General features: G+C 38.0%; 1 protein-coding gene across 13 annotated transcripts in view; it reads left to right on the top strand.

Annotated features, from left to right (window-relative positions):
* Positions 1 to 13,150, top strand: part of ELAVL4 (ELAV like RNA binding protein 4) — a 155,641-nt gene that overhangs the window by 61,434 nt on the left and 81,057 nt on the right. Inside the window, exon 1 of one of the 13 annotated variants that reach the window (XM_019018156.4) lies at positions 174 to 444. The exons of 9 other annotated variants lie outside the window; for them this stretch is intronic. In XM_019018156.4, coding sequence (XP_018873701.1) covers positions 421 to 444 — 24 coding nt within the window. In that variant the 5' untranslated portion in view covers positions 174 to 420. Of the gene's footprint in view, positions 1 to 173; positions 445 to 11,316; positions 11,467 to 13,150 lie in introns of those variants that run through there. 3 more of the 13 variants (XM_019018221.4, XM_004025764.5, XM_055348338.2) reach the window with 3 other exon arrangements.

Genomic DNA, 13,150 nt, shown 5'->3' with positions numbered 1-13,150 from the left:
TTCTTTTTTGTAAGGGAGAGGGGGTTTGTCTACGTGCCTGGGTTTTGTGGGGCTGGGGGTGGATGCAGCGGGGTTAGGAATCTCTCAATTTCCGTGCTGGAAATTTAAACCTCGAGAGGCAGCTCCTGGATACTGAACACTGAGATGGGCAGTTGTGTTTCGGGGGACTGCGCAGTCAAAACGGCAAAGAGAGTGATTTATTTGGGCTTCAGTAAATGCTGCATCTTGTATTTCAAAGAGTTTCCTGTCATGACCTCATAAAAAAGAGGAGGCGGCTTGTATGTGTAGCAGTGCCTGGCGTGTTGAGTTGTTGCTTCCTTCTCTGGGCAGCAGCTCTGTAAGAAGGAATGTCAGCTTTTACATAACGTTCCTTTCCGCTTTTGACACACTGTGTGAGGGTCCATCTTCTTCTGATCACAGATGGAGTGGAATGGCTTGAAGATGGTAAGTGAAAAGAGGAAGGCAGCCTGGAGGTCCCAGCCCTGTGTGTGTGTGTGTGTGTGTGTGCTTGTATGTGTGTATGTGTAAGGATGCTGGACTGTGCATCGTAAATCACTGTGCTGATCGTTTGTGTGTGTATGTATGTGTGTGTTTATTAGTATTTCTCTTTTCTGAAAACCAGAATCCATCTCCAAGTGTAATGGCACTGCATGCACACAAGGCACACACACTGCCTCTTCCAGCAAACACACATTTTAGCCAAGGAAGGTTGGTGTCTTTTTTGACAATCAATGTCACCGTCACTGTTGGCTGGCGTGTCCACCGCCTCTGTGAGCCTTCAACGGAATTACACGACTGCTAAAGTTAAAGGCACATTTCTTTTTCAGTCTCATGCTAGGAGTGATGGGGAAGGATGGGAATGAGGGGTGGAGGAGGTGAGATTCAGTACCAGCAGATGCAATTGTGAAACAGGACTTTCGGATGTGGAAGGGGAAGTGGAAAACCTTTCTGCCGAAGTAGTAAATCTATTTTTAGCATCATCTTTTTCTGAAAAAAGAAGCAGGGAAACTCCTTGAGTGCCGCTTCTGTCGCCTGATGTTGACCCTGAAGATATGGCACAAAATGGCATGATTAGATGCCACGAGTGCCCACTTTGACTTTGAATTTTCACCAGCAATAGGTTTCACGGGGTTTCAGAGCTGGGTATGGGGGCAGGCTGTAAATTCATAACCATCTTACTTATTTTTCCCTAGAAAAGCCTGGGGAGGACTTTTTGCTCTGCATAGATGTTATAACAAAGCTGTGGTCTTTTTCCCATTCTTAGAGGATTGCCTTTGTCTGGCTGCTTGTTTTGATGGGTGTAAAACAAATAAGATTAGACCGAGCAGCCCAACTGAAAGCGATAGCTGGGAGGAAAACCCAATGAAAGGTTGCCGGGGAAACGAACAGAGGAGAAGCCGAGTAGGGAGCAGGTGGCTATCATGAGAACACACTGCAAACAGTGTAAAAAAAAGGGGAGGGGGACAGGACCTCGATTATCTTTGCTGTTCTTTGTGGCCAGCCCAACTTTAATTATTCGTTATTAATAGGTGTTAATTACATTTCTAACTCTGGTTTACAGTGATTTTTAGAAATCTATTTTTAAGCATCTGTTCTGTCTCCCCTGTTTTTGTGTATGTGTGCGTGTGTGTGTGTGTGTGCGTGTGGTTTTTGTTGTTGTTGTTGTTGTTGTTTAAAAAACCCAGAGAGGAGAAGAGGGGGAAGGGAGGGTAGGGAATCTTGCTTTTTTTTTTTTCCTTTTCCCCCCTTTTCCCTGGTGTGAAATTGTACATGCGAAAAATCGCAAGGAATCCTGTGAGACCATTTGAAAAAATGTAAATTATATTGAATGAAGTTGACGGAAGCATAATAGTGAACTCCCACAGCTGATAGGTTCTGCAAATGATTTCTTAGAAATTTCCAGCAAATATTCATAGGAAAAATATAGGTAGAATAGATCTACCCTAAGCAATGATTTGGGGTTAGGTGATTTTGGTATTTTTACTAAATCGGATGTTGATACTATAGTTTCAGGGGAATTCATTGTACCTCTCATTTTTTTTCCTCAGTAGAAATTACTTTACAAAATAATAAATGAAGAGCTTTTTGCTTTCCTTCTTTCCCCATGCCCACAGTCACAGGATCCATCAGGCTTGCACTCTCATAACCACTGCCTTCCATTTGGCATTTGGTCCTGTTTCTGGTCTTGGCACAAACTGAGTGAAAAGCTGATCTTTATATTAGTGTCTTTGAACGTCTGGGACCCATGTGTGCACTGGGTGACAAGCATCTCTCTTTTTTCTCTAAATGTGCTTTACTAATAGTCTCTTTTTCTCATGATGGTGGGTACCATAAGGATTGAAAGGTGTAGTACTTGGGTGAACAGGAGATAGCGTAAAAATAATTGAAATGGTGATCTGTTAGGGTTTTTTACTAAAGGACAAAATAGATGCATGATCAGGGAGCTAATTGTAAGCCCAAAAATGAGAGATTTAAAAATGCTGAAATACATTAAAAGATTAGGAAATATAATTGGCTTTATTGAAAGTACACTTAATTTTTGCTCTCTTCATTGCAAATCCCCCCAATTCTTTTTTCCTTGCAGATGCGTCTTTTTGTTTTCTCTTCTTATTAGGGGATTTAAAAATTTTGTTTTCACTCTTGAGGTAAAAATAAATAAACTTGTATTTTTTGTCATACACTTGAAACTTGCTGCCATATGTTGAGTGCATAAGCCTGTGTCACCTTTAAAAAAATAGAATTCTTTTAAGTCTCTAATATAGTTTCTTTTTTTATTTTCTGAGAATTTTCTGGCAATTTTTAGTTAGGGGAAAATAATTTCTGTAAGAAGTGTCATCTTGGCTTGGGTTGTAAAAAAGACACGTGGTTCTGATGCTGACCTTTTTCGATCCTTTGTCTTAAAAATATTAATGCCTACTACCTTCATGTGGAGTTGTGCCCTTATGGAAGCACAAGGCTGAATGTGCATTTATTAAGAAGTGAAAATCCAATTGGAAATATTTCTGCAAAAAACATCTGACTAAGTAGCAGTTTTAATGATCAGAATGTCCATATATCTCATAGTAACATAACAGCTAAATCATTTAATATTTAAATTTTCGAAAGGGTAAAATTAACTTAGATGAGGAAGTAGCTGAAAAATTACTTTGAGAATTGTTGATTTACAAGACAATTTAATATCTCATTTTTTTAAAAGCTAACAAACAACTTAACCATTCATTTGTCATCTCAGTCCCATTCATTTCTACCTGCCATTCATTCAAGTCATTCTCCTGGCCAGACGTAGATGGCCTTGCTTCTGTTTGATGGTTTGCACAAAACCTTAAAACTTTTTCTCTCCCAATACTCCTTCCTTGGTCCTTTGAAAATTAGGGTGTTGTTATGAGAGGAAGGCCAGATTGTTGTGAGATAATAACAATAGAATATTTAAAAAGAGAGAGAGAGAAAGAAAATGAACTGCGCATTTGCCTTTTAGTTCTAAACTTAGTCTTGAAATTGGATTTGGGACACTTTGGACTTCAGATATTTTAAACTTAGGATTTCTATTAGGTATAAGCTATTTGAAATTTCATATCTAGAAATTATTGTTTGAATGGTGCTTTGTATGTGTGTGTTCAATATCTCTAAAAGGACTTGTGGATGAATTGAGGTGTTTTTCTCAAGTTAGAGTTACTGTGAACAACAATAGGATTTCCTCAGAGTAAGTCTTTTTTTTTGGTTTGATTTCTTCCCTTTACACTTATTTCCTTATTATAGGTGGGTTCTTTTCCTATATGTAGGCAAAATACTATTTCTTCCATGAGGAGATATGCTGCTTCATTTAGCCCTGAGCATCTTAACACCTTATTTTAATTTTTTTTAAAAAAAGAAACAAATTGTCTGTACGTACCTCAAGTAAGAAATGGTTGTCTTCATAGAGGTCATCATACATAGACGAAAGCACTTTGGCCTTGACAAATTTCTTCATTAGCTCCAATGATCTGTGGCCACCAGGCAGTTAATTTATATGCCTAGACATTTAATATGTACATTTGTTGGTGAGCTGGCCAGCGGATGCTAAACACACGAGTATGCGCTGGCAAATGCTGCAATGCAGTATTTTTTTCCCAATGTCATTGGGAATTTTGGGGCTAGGAAGGGACATGAACATTTTCAAGCTTTTATCTTACTATTGTCCAGTCGACGGGCCATGTTGTACAGATTTGGTCAATTCTCCTTTTGAAAGTAAAGTCAACCTTTTATTTACCACTATCCATTCCCCCATCCATGTAATGTTTATGTGGAAAGTGTGTGTGTGCGAGAAAGAGAAGCAGAGAGACTCTGTGTGTATCAGTATAAGTGTGTTGCAGCTTCCTGCACCTGTCTTAGGCTTTCCTTATTTGGTATTACTAAACATGTATACACACTTCCTTGCAAGTATATGTGCATCTATAAATGGAGAGAAAACCAAACTGGGCTGCTTCCCGTAAGAACTGGTTTCTCTTAATGACTCCAAGAGTTCTCATATTAGAAAAATATAAAGTTTCAAATATTCATTAAAAAATATATATTCAGACCCTGCAGTCTGTTAGTAACCAAACACCTTTCTTTAGCTGCCACTTAATAAATTATAAGTGTGCAAATCCATAACAATGTTTGTGAGCTAAAAGCCATCCCTTCAATCAAGGGCCTGGGTATGAATTAAAATGTGTGTATGTGAGTGTATATGGATATGTGTATATGTATGGGGGGGTGGGCAGGATGTTTTTCTTTGAGGGCATTTGAACCTAGTCTTTACCATTGGTAAAAATAAGGAGGCGGTAAGATGGAAGTGTTAACATCTGTGCTTTGCTTTGTAAGTTGGTGTGCAAGTGTGTGTGTATTAGGAACATCCTTATATTTTTGAAATCTCCACGTATTTTAGGGGTAAAGGGCTTTTATAGGTCACTGGCTTTCTAAGGGTAAAAAAAAAAGAAAAGATGATCTGTGGGTGGGTGGGAGTCACAAGCAGTAATTGTCTTAAATTAGCTATTTAGCAGTGAAAAGGAAAAAAAGGCTGCAAGACAAGAGTGTAGAAGAGTACCAACATGTGAGTCTGCATCTTTCCGGTATAGGAGATAATGAGTGATACATTTGAACTGGTGCAGTGCAAGATGCCCGATAATTTCTCAGAACCTTGACTTTGCAGGTCCATTACTTCCTTGCTTGCTTGTTCACACCTTTAATTATAGCCAGTTTGGGATGCTAGCTGGGGGCACCACAGATAAGCCATTTTGTTTGTTGTTTACTTCATTAAGTATTCAGGCAGTGTATTCACAGTAGCTTTGGAGCATCAGTGTTAGGAACTGAGCAGTTTGGAAATGGAATTGTTAAAAAAGAACAAAAAAATAAGACAGCAATCAGCCAGCTAGCTTGCTTTGGATGTTCACATCCACTCTGCTTAATGGTAATATTTATGCTTTCCCTTGCACATTAATTAAGAAATAACTTACGCAGTGTCAGGGCTCTTAATAGGCTGGTGACTTTCTCTCTCTTTCTCTGTCTCTGTCTCTGTCTCTCTGTCTCTCTCTCTCTCTCTCTGTCTCTCACTCTAGCTCCAGCTATCTCTTTCTCTCCACCCCACCCCTGAGACTGTCTTTGCTCAGAACATTTTAAGACCAACCAATTTTGCTTTAGGGGAGCTCATATTCAGATCCTTGTTGTATCTAATACCAAAGGTATTTCTCCCCTCAATAAAGATCCCCCTCTACAAGGAACAAGAAATGCTGAGAGCCCTAAAGGAATCCTTAAATAAATTTTGGTTGAGAAAGCAGTAGAAGTGTTGAGGAAATAAGGTCAGTGTAATTTTTGTGCTTGCGTTTTTGTTTTTTGTTGTTTTTGGAAAGTCTTATTTTTAACCCCAAAAGTAAAATGCAAAACTAGCATATGTGATTTTTTTTAATGAAAAAAATATGTATGTCTTAGGTCTCGCCTGAAAATAACCTCCCTTGGACTCTTCATTTGAAAAATAACATGTAAACTTTAGCTTAATTTTTGAATTACTCATTTTAAACTATAAAATATAGTTCATAAATATTTTTTCCATAGGAAGTTTAGTTCTTTTTTCAGGCTATGGGGAGGCAGAGAAATGACCCAGTGAAGATGGTGAATTCTGAAAAAAACACAGCGTGGAGGTTTCCTCTGTTTGCACTTTGTGGCATTGAATCTTCTCCTGCTTCTATGAGTTATCCTTTAGCCCTTAAAGTTGTTTTGCCAACAGTGTTCATAATAGAGACTGACTGTCATTCCTTACTGGGTGAAGATGTATTTGTTGAGGACTTACTATGTGCATTTCTTTGGAACATGGAATCCAAGGTCACCATTTCTTTTTCTTTTGACAATGATCAAAAGACATAATTAATTAGAGGATAAGTCCCTGTGATTGGAGATAAAGTTAGGGTGAGGGATTTTTAAGGTGGCACATTGCACAATGAGGTTTGTGTCAAATAGTAAGAAAAGGTCTGCTGGAACATTCAAGTACATAAATGTCTTTCCTTCTGTATTTATAAGCATCTAGGTGTGACTCCAAAAGATAGAAATAAGAGATCTTTTGGACATTTTAGTCTATAAGGTTTCATGTGTCCACATCTTCAGCCTCAGGAAGAAATATAGAAGTTTGGACTGTTGAAAGGAACTTGTCTTTCAGTCAGCGGCCCATGAAGCTTGGCTGAAACCGGTTAATTTTACAGAAACACGAATGTCTTGCCTCCTTGCTTCTGATGTAAGTGGCTTTTTGAATTCCTTTTCCTCTGTTACCTCCCAGGAGCATCTGAACAGATAGTGACCCTTTTGGCATGCCAAATTGGAAGTTTGCTAGTGGAGCAGAAATCATAGTTACTTTGTCATATACATCTAAATACTGTGGTGTGTGTGTGTGTGTGTGTGTGTGGCATGTGTTGTAGACAGCTGTGAGCCCCGGTGTGCCGTGGGATGTGCCAATAATGGCTTCTCAAGTACTCTGTGTTTTCCTAAGCTGCCAGTCTAAACCCTTTAAAGGTTTGCTTTCTAATTTGTACATGAAAAATAACAGGCTGAGTTGAACTTTTTTTTTCAAGTGCCCCCTTTGAAGATGCAGCAGTAGTAAATACTGCTCTAATGATAAACTTTAGTTCTAAGTGCTACTTAAAAGTCTGTAGTAGAAAGGCTGAGAACTTGCCATCTTTACTAATGAAGCTTTCCTTAGGAAAATGCTCACTTAAAAGGGAGTAAATGACCGAGTCCCTGAAATTTGTGATTTTGACCAGCTTTGACTTATCTTTTCTTATTTTACTTTTTGTAATGCAGCGAACCACACATCCAAAATTCTTGGTATTATACATGTCTTCAACATTAATTATCTCTGTTGATGCACTGGGTACAGATAGTACAGTTCCCACAAGTCCAGATTCTTACTGTAACACCAAAACAAAAGTGATATTTATGAATAATATTGGGAAAGTTGTCCTCATAGTAACCATTCCCCAAAGGAAGCTTTACATAAATGTGCACTTATTATTCAGGATATTAAAAGGGAATCGTTAGCTTTTACTTTTTAATTTGGGCTAAAATATGTAAATTGGTTTTATTTTGGAGTTTATCTGTTTTAGGTGACTTTGGGGGAGGATAACTTTCTAGCTTGATTATATTTTAATCACCTCTGTAGTGGAAAAGTTAATCTTAAAAGCAACCTGCTTATTGTGATTAGGACCCAGAGGGCCTGTGTTCAGATGGGGCTAAAAACATATTATATTGACCTGTACACACGTAGAAAAATTAGATTTATTTCTACTAGATACCACTATTACCATGCCTTTGTTGGCAAGGCTATCTCAGAGACCAGAGAACCGTGAGTCTGCCTCTGGCCTCCGAGGAACATCACGGTGTGCCTGTACAGGCAAGCCTCTAAAAAGATTGTTCTTTGTCTTAAGAAACTGGCAAGTGCAAAGGACTTCAGAGTCAGTTGAACTTAAGTTAGAATCCTAACTCTTCCAGTTACTAACTGGGCAATCACAGATGAGTTACTTCAACATGAGCCACAATTCCTCATCTTTAAATGGTGATGACAATATCTAACTCACAGGGTTTCTGCAAGAATCAGATGAGAAACAGTATTTGAAGGCACCAGTCATACATAGGACTTGAAAATTGAAGGTGCTTTGAGGGTGTTAAGTCTCTTTCAGTCTGTCAGTCTTTCTGTCCCTTGGCAAAAGCCCTTCCCCAGGAAGAGGCCCATCTGCCCATGCCAGATGTCCTGGGCAGTGACATTGTATGCTACCCTCACTGTCTCCATACTGTCCCCAGCATACAAGAAGGGTGGCACACAGTGTTGTTGTTTTTTTATATATAGACAAGCCCTCAGTTCTTCCTCGGAACTGTATGGCTTTATTAAGTTTTCTGCATCCTCCTAGGATTTCACAAGCTGTATCCACGATCTCCTTTGGAATTAGAATTCACTTGGGATTTAGTTGTCAAAAGAGAAAAACGATGAAGATAAACTTAATTTTAACCAGTGCTGTTTTTTTAATTTCATGAAAGAGCCTGTTAGGAAAGTTAGAAGTCAGCCAGAAAGAAAATAAAAATAGGCTGAGCTTAATTGATATGGTCCCATCTTTGCTGTCTGTATATTGTAACTTGCAAATTATTTGACTTTTTCCCAGAAGCCAACTTACTTCAGATCTATTTTTTTTCCTTTTCACTGTATCAGCTGTTTTCCTCCTTTCCCCTTGTTTTCCCAATAGGCTGAACTTTGAAGTTCTGTTTCTCATGGAATGGTGAAGAGGTTGAGGCAAAAAGTGGCTTAATGAGATTTTTGTAACTTGCCATCAGTTTTCCTTCTGCTTGGCAAGGCAGCATGATGGATGGCTTTGGCAGTGTGAACACCTCTAGAAGTGATCAGATTGACTGAAGAGATGTGCAGGATGTCAGCAGAATGCTGACCCTCAATTCATTACCCTCCCATTTGAAGGAAAAAAAAAAAGAGAGAGAGAGAGAAAAGAGGAAAACAACCACAAAAGCCTTGGCATAGTTGTTGATTACACACACTTGGGAAGGGGTAATGGGTCGCGTCAGGACTGGTGTTAGGTTAAACCTAATTTTGTACCTTTTTCCCAAGGGTCTGAAGGGGGAAATAAATAAATAGGCACCATAAATTAATTCACAAATTGTTCTAAATGGGGACCTGTTGCTGTGACCTGTTGCTGTTATGAAGAAATAATACAAATTGTTCTGAAGGGATTCAAGATTCAAATTGAAAACACAATCTTGAAACACCGATTTTGAATTCTACTTCATATGCTTACAGGAAGGATATAAAGGGAAGTCGATTTTTTTCTTCAGTGTAATCCTTAAAGTAGGGGAAGGGGTTATTAGTTGATCTGATATCCCAAATGCCATTTTGCAGGTCCTATGCTAAAAAAAGAAAGAAAGAGAGAGAGAGAGAGAGAGAGGGAGGGAGAAAGGGAGGAAGAGAGAGAGAGAGAGATAGAAAGAAAGAAGAAAGAAAGAAAAGAAAGAAAGAAAGAAAGAAAAAGAAAAAGATCCTTTGCTATGGAACAGGCAGACAATAAAACTTTTCTCTTTCCATATGAATCTATTTTAAGTCTTCACCAAGAATCTTTGGAGGATTTTGCAGGTGTGTGTCTATACATATTGTATGTGATGTGCAAGCTCTCTGGAAGAATTTGGTTGGTTTTTAGACTGTTTGTATGGGCAGAAATATCTCTGTAAAAAGCGGGAGGGACTTGATTTTGGAGAAGGGATGGTATAGAAGATGTTTGTCCATATTTTAGCCTTGGAAAATCTCATGCCTATTAATGAAGGACAAAAAAGAAATGATTTACTGATTTGAGCAGGCAAATGAGAAGGTTGGATATTCTTAGGACCTTCTTGCTAGGTAGGTGTTTGTTTATTTAAAAGTTAAAAATTCATCCATATTTAGGTCAATACTTGAATCTCAGTTCCTTCTTTTTTTTAGATTTCTGGCTGAAGTTTTTCATGAGAAGAAAAAAGACTTGGAGCTTAGAACTGCTTTAGTAAGAACTCTTAAACAGGTCTCCAGTCATTGAATTTTGGAGGCATGGGCTTGCAGTTGGTATAATCTTAACAGTATTCTTCCTGAACTATCCCATGTCCATTTCCCAAGAACAGAAGAACAAGTTCGCATTCTAGAACTTCAGCTGTTCTCAGCATAGTTCTGCTTGTAACAGATCTGTGACCATAGAGATCATCTTTCATGTTCACTCAGCCTTGTATAATTTTTGCCCTATGGTGTCAGTTTGATCTCTTTAATGTAATTAGGGCAGGTACTGTTAACTCTTTTTTATAGAAAATAAAGCTTAGCCACTTGACTAAGCTTGCACGTTTAGTAATATCAGAAGTCTTCGCTCCAGAGTGTTTGGGAATATGTCCAGCTCAGCCAAAGTTTACTTTTCTTGGGGGAAAAATAAGGTAATTTCTCTTCTATATCAAATTTTTCGTTGGAGAATCTTTATATATATATGGCATGTCTGTTGCATATAAACCATATTCTAGATGCATCCTGGAACATCATAGTATTTAAAATATAGTAAGCAAGGACAATGACAAGCAGAATGATGTGGACAGAGTCTCAGCAGAGGAGGTACAATGTACAAAAGAGGGAGACATTAGTTCTTGTTGGGGGAAGGAGACAAGCTTCATGGAGGAAATGCCATTTGAGTAGAGCCAGGGAAACTGGATAGATGGAAAAATTAGAAGAAAGGGGAATTCCACTTGGAGAGAATCATATGAATAAAGGCATAGAGATGGGAACTTACAAGGCCTACTTAAGAAACTGTAAGTAATCTGGTGTGAATGCAGCATACGTTGTCTAAAGATAAAGCTAGAAAGAGATAGGTAAAAGCTATGATTTAGGAAGGTTCAGTTGTTTTGACTTGGTTTTGACTTTGAATTGGTAGCTATGGAATGTCTTAGGTCAGAGGACTGTCCTTTCTTAATTTTTTTTCAGGGTCAAGACCTGTCTTTATTAAGCCATTATTTCTCAGAAGTTGAAGTCACCCTAAAGATACTTCTAAATTAGACATTGGTTAGGGGAATCAGCATTAGAGCACTCTTCTGGTCATAATGTGATGTTATGATGATGATGCTCATTGGTGAAGTCACATTAAGGACTGCTTTTAGGGTTACAGTGGCAGAAAGCAGTAGGAGGAAAAATATCGACTTTACTTCAGATTGTAAAGAAGTGTGCTATCAGAGGAGTACACTGCATTCTCTCACCAACAGGTCTCCAGTGCTCATTTTGTGGGATAATGTGTGGCCAGAGAGAAGATGGTGGTGAGTGGGGAATATGCTTATTTTCTCCAGTATAAAAATGTACCCACTTCAAACTTGCAAGTACACGTACCAAGGCATGCTTGTCTTGACTGGTCATCTGTTAGCCCTGGAGGGCATAGATCATGTCAAATCCTCTCTTACTTCAATGTCTAATACATAGTAAGTACTCAAAAAAAATGTTTATTGAATTAGGTTGTCATAATATGGCTTTTGTTGGGGGTTTTGTTTTTATCTTTGATTTTTAAAGAGCCTGAACTACAGAGTTAGACTTGTGGATCTTGGATCTGTCATCAACTTCTAGGAGCCTATTTAGCCCAACTAACATAACCTTTCTGACCTTCAATCTCTTAATATGTAAAACAGAATGAATACAACTTCATGGCTTAATGGGAGGATCCACTGAATTGTATCCTTGATACACTCTATTGGACAGGATAACAATATTAGTAAGTTACTAGATTCTAGTTTTACCTATGGATAGTTTATTGGGTCTCGACCGGCATTAAAAATTAAAACAATGGAATGATAGAATTGAATGAAATAGAAAAGAAAGTATCACTGGGTGGTACTTATTAAGGGTAAGTATTATTTCATGAATCTTTGTTTCAGTTACCTATGTTATGAGTTGTGATATGAAGTTGTGGTGTTCCATATGGTGTTCAATATGTTCCTTACTTTTTTGTTTTACTTTGTTGGGTCATGGTCAGAAAAGTTTGAGAAATACTGGTCTAGATAATAGTGAGCTCTGTATTATCCAAAGGAAAAATAACAGTCAGCTTTTTTAGAACTATGCAATGCAAGATCTCTAGTATCTTCTGAGTTATTAAAAAAAGGATGACTTCTAGTTGTTTTAGATTTAATATGAAGCATCATATCCTACATCTTTGATAACTACTGATGTCTGCATGATATATGTTGGGGTTCTTTATTAACCAAACTATTTATTAACTAGGAAACCTTATGCCTTGGTTGTGCTACATAGCAAAACCTGGAATGTAATAATAAAAGTGACAATAATCAGTAGTGAAGGTGACCTAGAGGTGGGACTAGAAATAATAAGATTAGTTTTCATTTCTTGAGCTCTTGATATGAGTCAGACACTGTGCCTTACAAACACCATCCCTTTTAATCCTTAGAACAAACTTAAAAGGTAAATGTTAATTTCTCTATTTTATGGACAAGCTAACTGAGATTTTGAGGGGTAAATTAAGGTTACACAGCCAGTAATTGGTTGGGCCAGGATTTGATTTGAACCCAGATTTGTCTGACTCCAGAATAAAATTTCGAAAATTTATTCAGTTCCATGAAAATGTATTAAAGTGCCTACTATGTGTTAGCTCTGTACTCCTCTACAAAGATAAGTCAGTCTCTGTCCTTGAGGGTTTACTAGCTGCCCTTGTATTTTACTATGTAAGAAGATGAATAAGGATTTATTTTATCACAGCAGGAGATAGGACAGGCACATAGAGTACTGTATATTTTACTTCAGAAGTGTTAAGAAAAGTGCCTGACACACAGTAGGCATTCATTAAAGATTTATTCCATTGAATTGAAGTTGGATTAATTCTCCTCTAGGGATTAGGGAACCTTTGTACTAAAGAAACACTGTACATTTTTATATGTTTAGCTGTATATGCCTAGTGGCATGGGTATTCTTACCTGCAATGTGGGCAGATCCATCTGTCCCAAATCCATTCAGTGCCTTTTGGAGCTCCTAAAACTGGCAGCACAGAAAAGCCAACAAGAGCTCAAGAACTGAAATTGTAAACTTCAAGTTTCATTCAGCCAGAGGGAACATTTTCCATCTTAGTGTGAAAAGCAATTCCCATGGCAGAGACATTTG

Source organism: Gorilla gorilla, chromosome 1 (genome assembly GCF_029281585.2).
Source record: "Gorilla gorilla gorilla isolate KB3781 chromosome 1, NHGRI_mGorGor1-v2.1_pri, whole genome shotgun sequence".
Classification (NCBI taxonomy): domain Eukaryota; kingdom Metazoa; phylum Chordata; class Mammalia; order Primates; family Hominidae; genus Gorilla; species Gorilla gorilla.
Note: the sequence above shows the minus strand (reverse complement) of the source record. Positions and strands in the feature narration are given on the sequence as shown.